This window comes from Monodon monoceros, unplaced genomic scaffold (assembly GCF_005190385.1).
Source record: "Monodon monoceros isolate NGI ecotype Baffin Bay Population unplaced genomic scaffold, NGI_Narwhal_1 Super_Scaffold_22, whole genome shotgun sequence".
Lineage (NCBI taxonomy): Eukaryota > Metazoa > Chordata > Mammalia > Artiodactyla > Monodontidae > Monodon > Monodon monoceros.
Window position 1 is genome coordinate 26,165,845 of NW_021703779.1, and position 19,582 is coordinate 26,185,426.

Consider the following 19,582-nt stretch of genomic DNA (forward strand, 5'->3'; position numbering starts at 1 on the left):
TTACTGAATATAAGATGATGAATGACTTCAGTGGACTAGTTTGTTTTTGCCCTAAGAAAAAGCTTAATTTTATGACTAAAAAATATAAAAATTTAGAAAAAGAAAGCAACAAAATACCAAAAAAATAATTTTACTGCTTTTACTAATAAAAGATATGTCTTTTACTAAATTGAATGGTTTTTTATTTCAATTTTTGAAAATCTGCACAGATTCCCCTCAACTCCAATGTCAGAAAGGTTTCTGTCTATTTTATCCTATAGTCTTTCACATCTAATCAAAGCCATCTTCCTTTTACTGTATATGTGTATGTGTGTATAAGTGCAAGTGTTACAATTTCTTAAAAGTAGGTAAAAAAGAATTATTTTTACCCCAGTATGGTACAAAATAGCATGAAAAGTGATCTAGTGTGCATAAATTAGACACTTAACATTTCATTTGCAGTCTTGTCAAACTTGAAACAGTTAGTTGGAGTCAAGATTTAATCAGAGGTTACATATATCCATGGGGACTTAATGGAGCTTCTTGGGTTTTTATGGGACAAAGAAGATATTTTCGTGTAGAGTAGAAGAATCCATCACGAACCCTTCTCCTCTATTCTACCGTCAACCTTCTACTTCCTTGATCCATGTTAACATTATGAAAGCAACAAATGGAAGCTTCTCCTGACACAGGTTGTAAGAGCACATTGCCATGATGTGGAGAGTATAAAGGGAAAATCAGGCAACATAATTGCTGTGCTAATTAGGCTCAGACCATTAAAGATCTTATAACATTTGTATTGTTGTTGTTAATATCACCTGAATATTGTCTTGCAGATTACAAACCACTTCCTCATATGTTATTTTCATGTGATAGATTATGAAATGCTAGCACAATAAATCATAATAATATTAACATTATTTTAATAGTGCATGAATCCTTGATTCTCAGCGAAGCCATCCTGTTTGCATAGTGACTATGAGTAACTAACTGCTATAGATTCTCAATCAGTGTTTCGTTTTGAGAGTTGACAACAAATGCTGGCATTTTTACAAAGAGTAAATTAAATAATCCATTGCATGCTCAGAGAATTATAATGGTTACTAGGAATTTTTAAAAAGCATAATGATGCTTGGGTGATGCCTAGAATTTTCTGCTATGTATAAGTTTTTAAGAGGGCTACGCAGGCCTCATTTCTAGTCCTTTATCTGGCAATCACACCAATAATTTCTGACTATCATATATTTATGTCTGTCAGCTAATAGCCCTCTTTTAAATATTCCAACATGCATGAAAATGATAATACATTAAGGCCATTTTATCTACAGTTCTCATTTTGTTGTGAGTTGGTTTAATTTGTTTGCTTTGGTCCAAAGTATAAGACAAAGTTAGTCCACAGAGAATAGGCATCTTGTTCATAGGGAAAGAGGATGGAGCTGCAAAAAAGTGGTGAGTCCTCAGATGCTACAAGGAGAATATCAGGATCTGCCAAGAAATAGAAGGGCAGCCGCCAAACCAGATTTGTGTGGGGCCTCTCCTTCCCTCATGCCTGAATAAAACCCATAAAACCTAGATAAAGTATATTATTACAGTTGAACGGTAGAAACTTGTATGTGTGTGGAATTCTGAACTTCTAAAATTATTCGTATACCCCTTGTTAAGTGTACTTTAAAATGAAATAGTTGTAATATAATGTGCCAGTGACTCCGAGTCTGTCTTGCAGAGTGACCCATAACTCTTGAAAGGTCACTAATTTTGAACTTCTTCAGCATCCTTAAAAGAAGTTGAAAACTGACTGCTGCTGGCCTATGTGACTTGAAGATTATTTTGTTTAGGCCATACACTGTTTCTCATTCTGTGTCAACTGGCTGCCCACATTTAAAACTGAGAGGTCTCCTGTACACATCCATTTCTTCCTCTTGAACAACTGAAGATCTAGCAACATTGGACTCGTGCTCTGCTGAAGCTGAGTATCCTTGTCTCCTTTGGAAGGGACCTTCCCTATCCAGTTTTCCAGGTCTTGGCAAACCTGCTTCTCTCTATAGACACAATTGTTTTGGCACCTCTTGGCTTTCAATGTAGAAATGGCATTCCTAAAATTTGACCAATGTGATGATTGATTGATTGATTGATTGATTATTTTATGAAGAGTTGAGTGAACCATTTTCAGTTTTATTATTGCTCAATTATGTACATTGAATATGTAAACTATGGTGGAAGTTACACTTTTAAATGGGCCAGTTTACCACTGTACAATTTTAAAGACTACATTGAAACAAAAGATAATTTTGAACATGTTCTTCCATTTAAAGATACATGTCTTTATAGGTGTGAAAATAGAAAGGAAAGAAGAAATCGACACAGCTTTTGTATATCCTACTGGTCCTACATGTGTGAATATCACATGTTTAAGTGAGGAGTCATTCACCAAGATTCTACTCTGTGCCAGAAATACATGCTTCTCCTCTAATTCATGCTAGAGGTATGAATAGGACATGTTCCCTAGTCCTGTACCAACTGCAGAGACTGGTGGATACAAAATAAAAATATAGCAATAATTAAAATACAGTGTGATTAGGGCTGTAGTACAGGCAGGTACACACTATATGGAAAAACTGGCCAGAACTAATTCTGCCTGAGATAGTCTGTGAAGGTCCCACAGAAATGTTCATTGAGCTTATTCTTGGAAAATAAGTAGAGTTTTATCTGACAAAGGAAATAGGGAAAGACATTCTAAGATGAGGAAATGGACTAAGCAAAGACCTAGACATGTGAAAGTTGATTTTATATCTATTAAAATTTCTGACTGAAGCATATGTTGGAAATGAGGGATAGTCAAGGAAGATGTGGAAGATAGAATAGGTGGATAGTGAGATTTGAAAAGGCTTTTTATTCCTTCTCAAAGAGCTGGAGCTTTTTATGATAGGCAGTAAGGAGTAGTAAATGCTTCAGGGGTGGATATGAGTGATTGGAAAGGCAACTCTAGCGGCAATGCAGAGTTCTGATGTGCAATGGGAACAAATAAAGTCAAGAGGTTCGTTAGGAAGCTTTGGGTATTGGCAGGGAGAGAAGCTGTGAGTAAGAAAGGAAGTAATTGGCAGGAAGGAGGAATCAGAAGAGAAATAACTGAAAGCTATCCTTGAAGACACTTTCCTGATTGGATGTGGGTGCTGAGAGGATGAGATGAGTTTGAGGTGTGTAGCCTGAGAAAGAGTGAAGAAATCATACCAAAACCAAAATCATTGTATCTAGGAAGGGAACCATCCCCCACTACACTTCCCATTGTGTAACTCTCTAATGCAATATATTGAGTGAAGTATGATACATTCCCACTTGCATTGTGTAGTCACACACAGACATATATCTTATATTCAAAATGCAATAGTGTTTTTTTGTTGTTGTTAAAAACATATTGAATCAGAGGTCTTTCCATTGTAGGATTAACAAAAAATAAGATTGTACTTTTGAAGAATATATGTGAATATGAAGGATCATGAGTAGCTGTTCTGCTTTGTCAAATTCAGAATTAAAATAGGATTTAAGTGATTAAAAATAGAGGCATTTTCAGTTTATGGACTTATTATCTTTAAAAAAGAAAGTGATAGTAGGATTTCCAGCTGAGAGGAATGGTTGCAAAAAACATTTTGTTCCAGTTAGTTAATTTTTCCCTACATGTGCTATATTCATCCATTTTAAAAGCAAATGAGCCGTCTCTATCTCCTCTCGCATTTGTGGCAAACTCTTGCTGTGCCAATTTCAGATTACATGTATCTTAGGGAGAATAAGATGTTCTCATCTTGATTATAATTTTAAATTAAAAGAATGAAAATAGTTCAATATGAGGATATTTCTAGGTTGCGCCAGTCAGACTGCCTTTGCTTCATCTCCTTGAATTTGAAATTGAGTCTTTTGCAGTTTTTTTAGACATCAGTTCTTAAATGATCAACCCAAAATCTTTATCAGAAATCCGTGATACATTCATGCTTGGTATGTTGACGCTTTGAATCACTAAATAAATTTAAAACAAAAGACCAGTCTTTCAGTTTTCATTAATAAACTTGCCATAATTAACTACATTTATGATGAAGGAAGAAAAACAAAAATAATTTAGGTAACTTCAGTTTATAATCAATCAATTCAGGATGTATTTATTGTAGCTTTTTATTGGTGTATCATTTGTCTCGTTATTTATGCATATGCTTAAAGCAGTGAATCTGGAACATCAAATGTTATGCTTTGTTTTTTTGGAGAATTCTATTCACATGAATCTTAATCCACATTGATGTTGCTTTCTAGTGTTGAATACAAAGGAGCAATTATCTTTTGTGTATGTCTGGGTGTTGCTTTTGAAGAAATTATATTCACATGAGGTTTAGTCCACGTTAAAGTTTTCTTTTTATTAAGCTTGTGCAAAATTGCTGGAGTAAAATTTCATGATGCCAAGTCACTAAGCAACATTCCCCAAAATAAGAACTGTTAAAAGAACGAACTGAGGGCAATCACAGGCAGTGGGCAAACTGCCCAGTTATGAACCCTGAACTCATTCAACTAAGAAATCTATATATGATACTGGTATCTATTAAACTTGACTTCCTTTTAACCAGCTTTAGTCTAGGTTTCAATTCCCACTTTTTATTCTAAGGTACACGGGAAATAGAAGAGAAGGATAATCTTGTTCTGGGTGATTGGTAACTTTGGAAAAATTAAATTTCTTTGGTATCTTTCTGGCAATAGTTTGAAATGAAACAACTTTTTTTTTCAACAGATTGAAGCAACTTATTTCCTCCAGAGTAATAGTTTGCATTTGACATCAGATAAGTGATTCTTCTAATTTGTCTAGGCTTTCAGCAAGCTATTGAAAACAATCCTTTCATTTATTTTCCATCTTTCTTTTGAGTTTTATATATATATATATCTCTTTCAAGGTGTTCTTCGAGATTGGGGGTTGGCTATCAGCTCATAATAAGAATCTAAGAAAAAAACATACCATTAAGTATTTGAGCTTCTCAAATCAAACTCAGTATTTAACAGCAAAATAATATTATGCAAGGTTTTCTGAACATAAAAAGACAGATAGATAGTGACTTTGGGCAGAATGATTGTATCTGGTAGCCATTGAATTAACATTTCTAAGTCTAATACTCCTGATGAATTTCCTTCTGTCTCATATTTTCCTTAGGTATATAGCTCATGAGGCTAAAGCAGTATCCAGTCAGCATGAACATGTTATCACTGCCATATATTTGGTGACTTTTTGTTTCTTTAAGGGAAATAAAGTTGCTCTTTAATGATTTGGTGAATTTATATGATTTCTTTGGAAAAGTTACCACTAGGATTCACCATGAATCACAACAATATACTTGGTGCTATTCAGAAAACATTTCATCCCTTTCCCTGTTTTTGTGAAGGTTTATTTCCTTTTAATGTCTCTTTAATTCCTCTTATTTAAAGCCTAAGTCTCAAACATTCATGGCTCTTATTACAGCCTATAAAATATGTGCTTAATGCCATTATCCTTTCTAAAAATTGTCTTGAATCCTTACAGTTTAATCACACATCTTGTTTGTAACTAAATTTAACAATATATGTAAATTGTCAGACCTCTGGTAAAACAAAATGAGTAAAAACATTATATAGTGCTGTGGCTTTTTAGCAGTGGCTACATCACTTGTTTTATAAAATTATTTTATTTAGCTTTTAAAGTGATATTTGCCCATTATCTGTATCTAGTAAAATCAAAAGAGAACTTAGACGCTGAATATTTTTAAAGCCAAGAACCTTGGTGCCATCCTTGGTTTTTCCTTTTTTCTTACCTCTGACATCTAATCCGTCGAGTCCTATTGGTTATGTCTCAAATTTGGCCCTGTACCTGTTCATAAGTCTTCTGTCACCATCTTATTCCAAGCTTCCTCACTGTTCCCTACAATCCATTCTCCACACAGCAGTGAAAGCCACTTCTCAAAAGTAAATTGGAGTGAACCACTTTCTTACTTAAAACTGCTCAATTACTTCCTGGAATCAAGTCCAAATTAGCTAGTCCCTATATCAGCTGGCTCTGCCTTCCTTCTCTGATCTCATCTCCTGTCACGTCCCTTTCTGGTCACATACCAAGCTGGTTCCCACATCAGAGCCTTGGTTCTTGTTGTTCCTTCTGTTGCCGCAAACCTCTTTCTCTGCTTCATGATTTCTGCCTTCTCATCCCTCAGGTATCAGCTCAGATATCATCTCTCCGAAGAAAGCTCTGACCACCCAGCCCAAAGTAGCCCCAAGTCAAGCCCTATCATATCTCCTAGTGCTATTTATTTCATTTCGGTTAGCTCCACCTGAAATTACTTATTTACTTATTTGTTTGTTTCCTTGTTATTATTCCTTCCCCTCCCCCGAACCCCCTTATAATTTCCAGGAGAGTAGTGTCCTTATCTTAGTGCAATACTTGAGATCCTAGGTCAGAATCTGGAACATAGTTTATGCTCTATATAGATTTGCTGAATGGATCATATATTAATGTGTCAAAATTCAGGGCATGTATTGAAGAATTTTTTTGAAGCATTGATTCTCAAACATTTTTTTTCCACTGTAACCTTATTATTTTTTTTTACATCTTTATTGGAGTATAATTGCTTTAGAATGGTGTGTTAGTTTCTGCTTTATAACAAAGTGAATCAGTTATACATAAACATATGTTCCCATATCTCTTCCCTCTTGCGTCTCCCTCCCTCACACCCTCCCTATCCCAGCCCTCTAGGTGGTCACAAAGCACCGAGCTGATCTCCCTGTGCTATGCGGCTGCTTCCCACTAGCTATCTATTTTATGTTTGGTAGTGTATATATGTCCATGCCACTCTCTCACTTTGTCACAGCTTACCCTTCCGGCTCCCCATATACTCAAGTCCATTCTCTAGTAGGTCTGTGTCTTTATTCCTGTCTTACCCCTAGGTTCTTCATGACCACTTTTTTTTCCCTTAGATTCCATATATATGTGTTAGCATACGGTATTTGTCTTTCTCTTTCTGACTTACTTCACTCTGTATGACAGACTCTAGGTCCATCCATCTCATTACAAGTAGCTCAATTTCGTTTCTTTTTATGGCTGAGTAATATTCCATTGTATATTTGTGCCACATCTTCTTTATCCATTCATCCGACGATGGACACTTAGGTTGTTTCCGTCTCCTGGCTATTGTAAATAGAGCTGCAATGAACATTTTGGTACATGACTCTTTTTGAATTATGGTTTTCTCAGGGTATATGCCCAGTAGTGGGATTGCTGGGTCATATTTTTATCTCATGAAACTGTCAAGTTGTCTCACTCTACAAGAACTCCCTCCCGTAAAACTGACTCAGTGTTATCAGGCTTTTCTGTTCATTAGAAACACATTTCCTACCAGTGGAATTTAATTTTGGTGAAGTGTTTCACAGGTCTTGAGTTATATAAATCATGCTTGAATTGTCTTTCAAATAAGGAGACCAGGGAAATGACTGACCACGTGCTGTGATTTCTAGGGTTTTGGAAAGCATCTGATCACTTCCTTCTACCTCCACCTGCCCATCCTCACTTATACCTGAAAGTCCATGTTTAGAGTTTTAGTTTTTTAGTTTACGTTTTGATGCATGTTAAGATAAAAATACTTCTAGAAGGGTTAACACTTTAAACTCATCCAGCCACTTGAGTATAAGCTCTGAGGATCTAAAAGGATGTTTTGAGAAGGGAAAAGGGCGAGCATTAGAATACCAGGAAGCTGAGATATAGGTGGAAGGAAGCACCCAGAGGGAGTGCTTCCATTTGGGAGCTGCTCAGAAATTATCTGCTTGTAGGGCAGGTGGGGGGATATCCATGGCATTCTGGTCCTTTTCCTGGCTCTGCCGCTAACTGTGTAAATTTGGACATGTTATTCCATCTTTATGGGAGAATTTAAGAGATTCAGCTGGGTGTTCTCTAAATAATTCCAGGTTGGTGATTCTATACTCATTCATTTTACCCGTGATGAACACTCTCCACTTCTCGTGGATAATGGAAAATATAAGAGAGTCGATGTAATTAAAAGCCAATATGGTTTCTATTAATTCAATAACACAGGAAAAGACAGGAACAGACCTTGAATTTAATTTTTAGCATATGTATTTCATTCCACATATATTCATCGTGTTTCATTATGCACGTATTCAGACGTGAATGTGTGTGCATGTGCACGCTCACAATGCACATTGTCTCCTTCACTGAGAAATTACAACACCATTATCCATCCAGAGACACTGACTCTGAGAAGTGAAACAGAAGATACTTCTCTCTTACGCAATGTCCAATAAGCTGCTTCATTTTCTGATATTCCTCATTATATTGCGTGTTATTTATCAGTATTACTTTGAGCCAGAATGCACAAAACCATAACAGATTGAGCAGGTTAGCAAGAGATCATCTGTTTCTTCCTTCAACTCAACTTCCTTTCAGACAACTCATTCTTGGTGATTTTCTTTTTAAATTACTTTCCTTCCTTTCACCTGCTCCCCTGATTAATCTATTAGTATAGGGTCAATTGTAGGGATCCTGGCAATGTGATAACAATGAGCAATTACTGTGGCAGTAACAAAAGACTTAATATTTTGTGACTATTTTCGTTCTCAATCAGGGTCACAATTATTCTTATTACATTATTACACTTAATACACTTATTATTATATTTACAATAGTCGTCATGATCAAAAGTGATCCACTGATTCTCTCAGGAGGCGCTCAATACAGAGTTGGTGAGCGAATGAATAAATGCAATGTTGGAATTAATACACTGTCTAAACATTTCAACAAAACACTTCATTAAAAAGCATGGGGGGGGAATACGGCATTGGAGGCTGTGCACTGGAACAGTTGTATCTTTTTCCATAGCATGAGATCCTGTCCTCATTAAAATACATATAATATGGAGCTATTGCTCCTAGAGGACCTGCTGTGTCCTGTTGAAATTACCCTTGCCAGTCCGTGGATTAACTAGCAGTAGGGGAGGATAGGGCTGATGCTTCTCTGTGCCTGTGTATTTAAATGACTGAAGAACAGAAGTAATAGTGCTTAACATTCTGCTTTTACAAGTATAAATATACATTTGACAAAGAGACAACTTTATTTTTAGTGTACTTCATCTGTGCATTATGAATGGTATGTTCAGGTCATGCTTCTTTTGCATTCATTTTCTTTTTTTGTGGAATTGTAGCAAACTCATCCAATTTATCAATGAAATTCAAAACTGTACTTGAAAATGAAAGAAGAAGGCATTATTTTTGAAAGAGTAAGTATAAATAAATTATCAAAACTTTAATACTGTTCAAAAAATAGTTTAAAAACATACTTACCTCAATCTGTTATTTCTCCAAGTAGATGCTTTAAATGTTTTAAACTTCAGTTAGAAAAACTAACCTAGACCAATCTGTCCACTCAGCAATTTTCAGGCTCTTCGAGTAAACTTTATGTTAGAGTCCTTCATTTAGAGACAGGTGGGAAATCCATGGCAACCTACCAGGTGGTATGCTAAAATTAACACAAGCCTGATACCAAATTGACCAAATTCTGTCAAATGTACCAACATTTGTAGCAAATAGGCACAAAAACTGTTCTTGAGCTTAGGCCTTTAAGTTCTCACTCTCAAGCTGCAGGAACTTCTACTAGTCACCTTGCAAGAAAGGTTCATTATGAGGAAGATCGGCCAACCTTCTGTTCAGATCAGAGGACAGAATCTTCCAAGAAATAGAGTAGAGGGCAGACCGCAGGGAGTTTAGACCTAGACTGAATGCACTTATCTGAAGGTATTAGGCTCCTGGCCTTGCTGAGGGCTTGTGCCTTATTCATGTTAAGGTCCATAAAATCTATCTAGCCATCTGAACATCTTGACCACCACTTATTTCATCAATGAATAATTATTCTGAGCATCCCTCTTCTTGAATTAATGAAACCTCTAGTGTAGATTTTCATAAGGATACTTGAAATTCTTACATAACGCTTTTATAAGTGTGAATTTTTGACTAGGGAACTAAAAATGCTCTCCACCTTAGATATGAATCAAAGTTAATTTACAGATACATAATTCACAGGGAAGTGAATTTTAAAGTCTACCACCATTCCTGTAACATAATGGCTTTATATATTGATTTATTAAGTATTATAACATAATAGCTTTTTCATTAGATTTGTGCTATAATGTTACATCTCCACCAAGAAGATACTGATTGAAATATGTAACATTTCATAGATATTCTACACATGTGTTTTAATGTATATTTCTACTCCTACGATGATAGGGTGATGATCAGATGTATCTGTCATCATGGATGATATATCTGTGATCTATTGATTATCGTAGAAGTAGGAATCACAGAAAACAAGGTCATTTGAGCTAATGTCCCTTGTTTGTGTCACTTAAATGGTCTTAAATTTTAACCATATAAATTATTAAATACTCAAATAATGCAAATTCTACAGGTGTCTAAGGAATCGCTTCCAAATTTTAACTCTTTTTGGCGACACATAAGTTTCTCATATTTAAGAAAAGGATTGGCTAGTGAAGGAGACCAAGTCTGGAACTCAACTGAGTTCTTACAAAGGTTTGGAAGGAAAACAGGGACAATTTAAATGTCTGCCTCTGCCCAGAGAGGAACTCCCTGGATGAAGGAGAGCTCTAAAATTTCTTTCCCAAAGAAAAGTTTAAAAACATAAAACAGGGCCCTAGGGAAAAAGCTCTGGTGCTTGCCTGAAAGCTAGGTCAAGAAGTAGACTAAAAAGTAAAATTTCAGGGAACCTTCTCTATACAATTGGAGGGATACCTTGTGGTAGTAGTCTGCTTTCCACCTTTCAGTTAACCCTCTGTGAATGAATCAAGTGGTTTGCTTTTAGTCAGTATATTGATTCCTTTACCCTTGGGAAGATCATCTCTACTCACATACTTGGATCTGTTGTTTCCCTAGGATCAGTTATATATGCAGGCTTTAGAAATCAATAGAACTTTCCATTATATCTCTTTACAGGTAGAATGTTGAGAATAAATCCACCTGAGATTGAGCGCTCCCACGTGGAATCACTGAGTCTCATACTACCTACATATTCTGCTGAACAAAGACTCATATATCCAAATGACTACTAGAAAACTCCTTTTGAAACTCTGGTGGGCAACTCAACCATAACGTTCACAGCAAAAATACCAGTTTCTCAGTCCCCCAAATGGCTTCCCAACCATTTTCCCCCATTACAATTAATGTTTACAACACACCCACCATTATTCAAGCCAAATACCTAAGAGTCATTATCCATTCTCTTTATCCTTTATATCCCACAGCCAATCTATCAACACTTTGTACGAGCTCTAACTCACCATCTCTGCTGCTATTCTTCCAGTCCAAGCCTCCATCCACTCTCACCCAGAATGCTGCATTTTCTACCTACTACCTCTCCTTTCTTCTACTCTATCTCTGCTTCTCTGGTCAACACAGTAACTGAATGACAATGAAAAGGAAAAACAAAAAAAGATCATATCACTCCTTTGGTTAAAACCCTCTTATGCCTTGTCTTTTTACTCATGGAATGAATCAAAACCCCTAACAGTGGCCTACAAATCTCCCAGAAAATCAGTGGCCTCTCAAATCTTCACCAGTTTCCTGCTGACTCTGGCCAGATAGGGTTTTCTCCTGTTCCAAACAGAAAACCAACATAACCCATCCTCAGGACCTTTGCACTCACCCTTCCTCTGCCTGGAAAGCTCTGGCCCCTGATATTCATGTATGGTTCTTTGATATCCAGACCTCATGTCAGGCACTCTCTACATCCATACCTGCCTTCTATTCTCCAGAGTGTTTTTCACCAACTAGAAGTTTCTTATTTATTTTATTGGTTGGTTTTTGTCCCTCTACTGTGACTATAATATAAATTCTGTAAAATCAAGGATCTTGCCTCTCTTCTGCTCTACTTTATTTGCCTTGGCACACAGTAGGAGTCCAATTTGTTGAATAAAGGATTGAGGACTCCCACCTGTCAAAGTTCTACTTTTAAAAAAGGGAGAATCAAAGTGACCTTTTCTAATGTGGTTGAGGTCCTTGGTAATATGCTGACTTGGGAGAGCTGTTCTGTCTAAGAGACCCAGAAAATGGTCCACCCTAGTGAAATCCAACTCTGAATATATTAACTGCCAAGGAGCCACCAGGGGGCCAATAGGATCAACCTGAGTGTTTCTTGTTCCCTCAGGCTCCCTCGTCCTTCTGTTTGATAGATCCCTACAAGAGGAAGAGGAGTGGTATCAAATGCAGTGACAAGGATGACCCGTGATAATTTGCATCATTTCCAAAGAGAATTCAAAGCCAGTGACTCAATCTTAGAGCCCTAGGGCAGTGGTTCTCAAAGTATGGTCCCTGGACCAGTACATCAGCACCACCTGGGAACTTGTTAGAGATGCATATTCTCAGGACTTGCACAATCTGAACCTTTAAATCTGTTTGAGCAAACCCTCTGCTAAACTATGAGATCTATTGTGCTAGATCTATTGTACTGCCCAACCTCGGTTGCAGTTTCTAATCACCTACCAAGCTTTTAAAATTTCTCATGCCTGAGCCTCTTTGCCAGAAATTCTGATTTAGTTGGTCTGTCATGGGCGAGGGCTCTCTTTTATTTAAGTTCTCCTAGGTGATGATGATAGATCTCCCAAGTTCAGAACCACTGCTCTAGTATGGGAGCAGGGTAATTTCAGGTACATCTAGGTACTTGGCAGAAGTTCCTCCTGGAAAAGAATGCAATTTGGAATTCAAAAATTGTTTGCTTCCCAATTTTACAGTAGGGGAGAGGGGAAATAACTTGGCCTAAAACACAGCATATGGTTATAATTGCTAGTGTTGTATAGCCTCATCCAAAGCATCAATTCATAGGGAAGCACATTAAAGCAATGTAATGTTCAAAACCAAGTTGTGTGGTAAGCATCCACTGTAATAGAATGACTTATTCCAGAAGTGAAGTTTCATTTTGGGGAGCTTATCATGATATCAGATATGTTTTGAGTTAATGAAAACGCAGGAAGCACCAAGTTAATAAGGCAATTTTAGACCATAAAACCTAATTTAACTGCACTAAGAATGACAATGCTCCGCACAAAGGAAGTCTCACAACCTGATTGATCAAATGGAGAATTCCTGGGATGCTCTGTGGCATTTCTTTTGAAGAAGCTAAGTTGGCTGGGAGAGCCAGGCTTATTTAGAATATGGTTATTTACTTCTTAATTAAACACAGAATGATTAAAAAGAGATTTCACTTTAGAAGGCCACAGAACTGCTTGTTTGATAAAATTGTTATAAGCCTCTAGACTCTCATTTTCATTTTAGTATTGATTCCTTATATTTGTTTCAGAAATATTTAAAAAGAGATTCTTCAAGTTCTGTTTATATATTTGCTTTTTTAGTTGTTGTTAGAGGTAAGATAAAGTTTGAATGATGGGAGAAAGAGTGTTTATTGTCATAATAAAAAAACCCTTACTTTGTGTAATATTGAAACTATCCCTTTTGATGTAGATAACTATATTTTAGCTGCTTAATTTCAAATTGAATTATTTAGTTGAAAAATTAAAAGTCAATACTATTGAAGCAGAGCTGCTTGTCTCTCTCATTTTATGGATATTTTATGAAATATAAAACCAGCTGTTTCATTATAATTTTCCTGAACTGAATCTCCTTAAGGGCTTTGCTGAAATTATATTTGATCAATAGCTCTTTTAAAACTTCCCCTATAAAATTTACTTCCTAGTAGTATTTTCCTTACCTATAAAAATTGGCTACTACTGTTGTGGGTTAAGAACTTTTGTGAGGTCTCCTTAATTCATTAGAATGCCATATTATGGTTTGTAAAACCAATTAGACCGTTTACTAAACAGAATATTAGAAACATGCTACATACAAAAAGCATTGTGTTGCAAGTGGTTCACTTTTCTAATTTCAAAGTTAGTTTTGGAGCATAATACATTTACAAAGTGAGAGTAGTTAAATTTAAATTTAAAATAATTTAAATGAAATAGTATACAAATTTAGTTCCTCAGTCACACTAGGTACATTTCCAATGCTCAATAGCCATGTGTGGCTAGTGGCTACTAGTATATTGGACAAAATACAGAACACGTCCATCACAAAGTTCTACTGAAAAGTGTTGTATAGGCTTGTTTTTGAGGAATATTTTTTAAAGTATTTTTTAAAAAGCATTGCTTTATGGAATATTATAGGATAATTTTAAGAATTCTTAAATAGAATCAAATGAAATATTAAATAAATAAGGAAATATTATGACACATGGAATATTTCTTAAAACATTTAACCCTCTAGAAGAAGAGCCCTGAGTGCACTACACACACCATTTCCTATCAGAGGTGGTTGCCTAGAGCTGTTGTACATCTCAGCTCTATAACTAGGTCATAAGGGTTTTGAAGGCCGTATCTTCTCTTCTAGCCAGTGTCCTCACAGCACCAAGAAAGAGTGTTGTGCGTAGAAGGCACTCAATGAATTTTTACTAAAGCAACTTGAAGCAAGGAGAGACTCCATAAATATTGACTTTGAACTTGAACAGTAGTTTGTGACCCCTGACCCAATCTAGCACTCCACTGTACAGTCATTCTGAACATTACTAAGCCATGACCTCCCTCTGGATCAGATGCTTCACGGTAGAGTCACAAAAGCAAGTATTCTCTCAACCAGTCCCTGAACTAGAAGTTACCTAAACTAACGCAGAGCTCCTATTCCCTGTCATACCCTCCTTATACCTGGTCTAAGACCAGCCAATGTAAAGAGACACTGGCTCTCCTGGTTTCTCATGATTTAATTATTCACCTTGAATTACCATATGACTTCCTCCAACAAAGTTTACCCATCTTTAATTCTCTCTGTTTCTTTCCCCATTACAGGAGATTGATACTCCAAATACAGACACACACACACACACTCACACTCACACTTATACATAAAAGCAGTTGAAATCCCTCTCTAAATCAGCAGTATAGTTTTGTTTCAAAATATTTGCAATGCATAAATTTCACAAGGTAGTTTAAAATTTAGTTTTAAAAAGATTACTTTATTCAGAAAAAAGTATTTTGGAATATTAGTTTAAAACTTCGAGAAGCACACACAAACAGCTTCATTCCTAGATTCAAGAAAGGCAAATATTTCTAAGTATTTTCTAATCTTTTCATGATTAGTTAACCCAGAATAGTGTATCCCTTTTCCAACTAGACTGTATGTATCTCAAAGGTACAGAGGCTATTGAAAAAGAAGGTAGAATAGGAAATATTGACATGACTTTGGTCTGAAAATCTTTCCTTAATACATCACATGTGTTTTTGAGACAGCTGTTTGGAGGACATGTTTTTTAGGGCAGAACCAGCACAAGTGTAAAGCTATGTCTGGACACCTGTTAAGCCCTTCTGTGCCGTCTACTTACAGGAATGTACACATGACCTTAAAATTGTTGCTGCTTTTGGAGGTCATTTACTAGGGTTGAGACTACACCTCCAACAACTGTAAGACTTAAAAAGAGATTTCTCTCAAAAGGAAGTGTTGTCTCTGAGCATGAGCTTCATTTTTATGAGCTGAGCTCAAAGTCCCTGACATTTAGAAATGACAGTGTGTCAGTGCGAGGTTCTTTCAAACAATCCTTCTAAGTTTTATCAGCTTTGCAAAATGTTACTAAGTGTCAGTATTCAGTTTATGAAATGTTTTAACTGTTGAGACTGTGATGTTGACCAGAAAGGGTAGAGTCTTTAGCTAAGATTGATCAAAGATAGTTCGGTGAGTAACTGTTTTATAAGGGGAATTGCGGTGGTGTTGTTTGATGGTTTCGGAGAGAGAGAGAAGGATTCCCTGTTGTGGTTATAAGATATATGCTCAATTTTATGTCTTCTAAGATTTTTTTGTCATAACATTTTAAAATTGTTGTTTGGAATTACAGTGAATCAAGGAAGTGTCTTTAAAAAGTATTCATAGGGCTTCCCTGGTGGCGCAGTGGTTGAGAGTCCGCCTGCCGATGCAGGGGACATGGGTTCGTGCCCCGGTCCAGGAAGATCCCACATGCCGCGGAGCGGCTGGGCCCGTGAGCCATGGCCGCTGAGCCTGCACGTCCGGAGCCTGTGCTCCGCAACAGGAGAGGCCACAACAGTGAGAGGCCCGCGTACTGCAAAAAAAAAAAAAAAAAAAAAGAAAGTATTCATAGTTAAGGGAATATAATTCTGCTATCAAAAAAGGAATTTAATGACTTCCAATACATCTTAATGGTAAACAGTTATGTGATCATGAATAGTAATTGGGAATTTTATGAATGAAAATCCCAAGAATGCACATGTTCATGTGTGTACAGATATGTTTGTCTGTGTTTGATTTAATGGAGGCCATGAACAGATTACTGTCCCATTCATTTGAACAGCTTGCGCAGTATAAGCATCATTGAAAGAAAATAGCATGGAAATGTCTAGTAAATAGCTTCTAATAGACTCATCAGAGAAAAACTGTGATAGAGAAACTGAGACTTAAGAAAGCAAGCTTGGTGATGCCTAAGCTTGGTTCTTAGATGAGAAAGAAAAAAATTAATTTAGCTTTTAAAATTATAATAACTTTAGCAGCAATAAAACATACCAGTGATTCTGAAACTACCTGAGGTTAAGTACCAGGTGTTTTGTTTTGCTTTAATTTTCAGTTCCTTAAGGACCAATACTTCAGTAAAATATCATAAAAATCAATAACTAGAAAGAGTAATATAAAAAAAACAGACATAAAAAGTAGCCAAGTATTTTTTATTGTTTCATTCAGACGACATTATCCAGTTGCTATAAAAGTTACTAAATGCTTACCCTCACTTTATATACTTCTTTTATGAAAGAACAATAAAAACAATTTGTAGACTGGCTCTGGTCTGTGAGCCAGGTTTTAAATAGAATTGCTTTACATCACTATGTATTAAACTGGGTACATGGGTGTATTCTCAGGGAGTTATGAGATACCTACAGAAAAATATTATATATATATTAGATATAACATATTTTATTTTGATGATCATTTTAAAAATAGTATAAACGTGTTCTGTAGTATCTGGCTGACCAGAAAGTACTGATGCATGATATAAGCGTCCACATCTATGTTTGTGTTTTCAATCAAGTCAGCAAAAGTAATATTATTCTAAATGTCAAGGTCTGATGAATGAAGACAAGAGGAAGCTAAAGAATCTGATATTTTGAAGAGTCACCTCTATTAAATGGGAAAGCTGGGCCTTGAATCCAAGGCTTTTAATTCCTACTTTAATGTGCTTCACTTTAGTTTTAAGGCAAATGTATGCTATAAGTGAACTGATTTATGTGAATCTTTCATTTTGAAGCAGATTTTATCACTTGATACCATATGAGAAAGTAATAAAACCAGACCCTTTATTGCCACTGTTTTTCAATCACAACTTATATAACATTTTCCCCTATACTACTTTTATTTGTATAATTGCAAATTTTAATGCAGAATTAGAAACCAAGAATAGAATATTTGTGAAATCCACCTTGGACTCACTGTTTTTTAGGACCCTGCAGGGAGAGGTCAAGGGAAGCACGTTAAATGTATTAGAGGCATGATCCATATTCTCAAGGTTTTAAATGTTCATTCTCTTTTAGGGAGTGTGTAGGGAAAGAAGAGTTGCAAACATGTAAAATGCAGAATAAGACCTTATGCATCAATAGGCCAACTTGTGTATTTCATAATTAAATATACGAGGAATTCAGAGAAGAGGAAGCTCAAGCTCAACATGAACTAGCTTCATCAGTGGTAGCCTCACCAAGGAGCCTGACCAAACTTCAGTATGAATTGTGTTTCCCTCCTTTCTTAAAAAAATAAATGTACAGTTGAGCCTTGAACGACACAGGTTTAAACTACGCAGATCCACTTATACACAGATTTTTTTCAATAAATATGTATGACAGTACTACACAATCTGTGGTTGGTTGAATCCGTGGATTCAGAACCATGGATACGCAGAATCCACTGTAAAGTTATATGCAAATTATTGACTCTGTGAAGGGTCAATGCCCCTAACCCCCTCCTTGTTCACGGATTATTGTTGTTTGAATGATTTTCCAATGCTGAACATCTAAACATTAATTGTGATGCAAAAAATAAAATAAAAACTTTTGTAGGCCCCACCAACTTAGTAAGAAAGACCCTGGCAATTAATTATTTTCCTTAATGATTGTGGTAAAATGTCATTCTCACAATGACAAAATATTACTGAAGGATTTGGGAACATATTAAAGTTACTTAGCGTTCATTGAAATAGTACATGGTGAAACATGCACTTGCATTCGTGCAATATGTCAGTCACCATTCCACCTTGACAAAGGGAACAGCACAAAGGGAACAAGAGTAAACGTTTTATCAATAGAGAATTCCCAGGGTCACATTGTAGCAGATGGGTTGGGACTGATATAACTTCCCATTAAAATAGTTACACACAAACATGCCCTGGTATGCAGTGTGATGTGCTTGTGTGAGTATGTTTCCATTTGGGGAACTGTCCAGCATGAGTGCTAAAACACTCCACTGACTTTGGGCATATGCCAGGCCTGAATAAGTCGTTTCTCATTGGAAAAAGGGTCTATACCTAACTTTTCTAAATGGTATCTATTAAAATTATTCTGCATTATAAGAGAAAGGCAAGATTTTCCTGAAGGTTCAAAGTAGCAACATACTTCTGACAGTACGTTTCCACTAAAAGAAGTGAAAAGTTTAGAGGATATCTTAGTGTCCTCAAAAAGAAATAAGAATACATGATCACTATTAATTAAAAAGCTGGGGGACGGTTGGGGGAAGATGGTGGAAGAGTAAGACGCAGAGATCACCTTCCTCCCCACAGATACATCAGAAAAAGCTGGGAGCCCTGGGGAGAAAATTTAATGATGAAGGGCAGAGATGCAAAAGGACTTGTTAAAATGAGAAAGGAATGAGAAGAAAAGCAAATGCAACTAGGACTCTAAAAGCTGCATTTAAAGGAAAGCTGAACAAATTGTATGAGTAAATGAAGAAATGTCTCCAGAAGGCAAAGTAAAAAAAAAAAAAAAAAATATATATATATATATATATATAAGAATGAGTGAGTCATAGGGGGAAGAAAGTAGATATCTAATCTCATAAGTTACATCTAATTTAGATGAAGAAACCATAAAATGGAAAAGTGGTCAATATATTTGCAATAAACAATTACAAAGATGAGATAATGGGAGTAATGCGGTCCTGGGATCTGACTGCAGTCCTTGAAGCAGTCTTATAACCTAACTTCAGTGCTGCTCTACTGTAATCTGAGGCATTCCTGCCCATCCAGAGACCCATCCAAGGGACTAGGCAGAAGCCAGGCCTATGGTCACCCCTGGTAATAGGCCCTAAGACATTGGACACGACTGTGGTCCCTGAAGCAGACTTGAACATGCAGAAGAAAAATCAATGACCTTGAAGACAAGTCATTTGAAATTATCCAGTTAGAGGGAAAAAAAGAGTGAAAAGGAGTGAAAAAGAGCCTGGGTGACTTACGATGCACCATCAGGAGAACCAATAGATGCATTAAGGGAGTACCAGAAGGAATAGA

General features: G+C 36.3%; 1 protein-coding gene across 1 annotated transcript in view; it reads left to right on the forward strand.

The window, feature by feature from the left end:
- Positions 1-19,582, forward strand: part of IL1RAPL1 (interleukin 1 receptor accessory protein like 1) — a 1,341,257-nt gene that overhangs the window by 1,166,100 nt on the left and 155,575 nt on the right. The window contains exon 7 of the mRNA XM_029241535.1: positions 10,700-10,704. Coding sequence (XP_029097368.1) covers positions 10,700-10,704 — 5 coding nt within the window. The remainder of the gene's footprint in view (positions 1-10,699; positions 10,705-19,582) is intronic.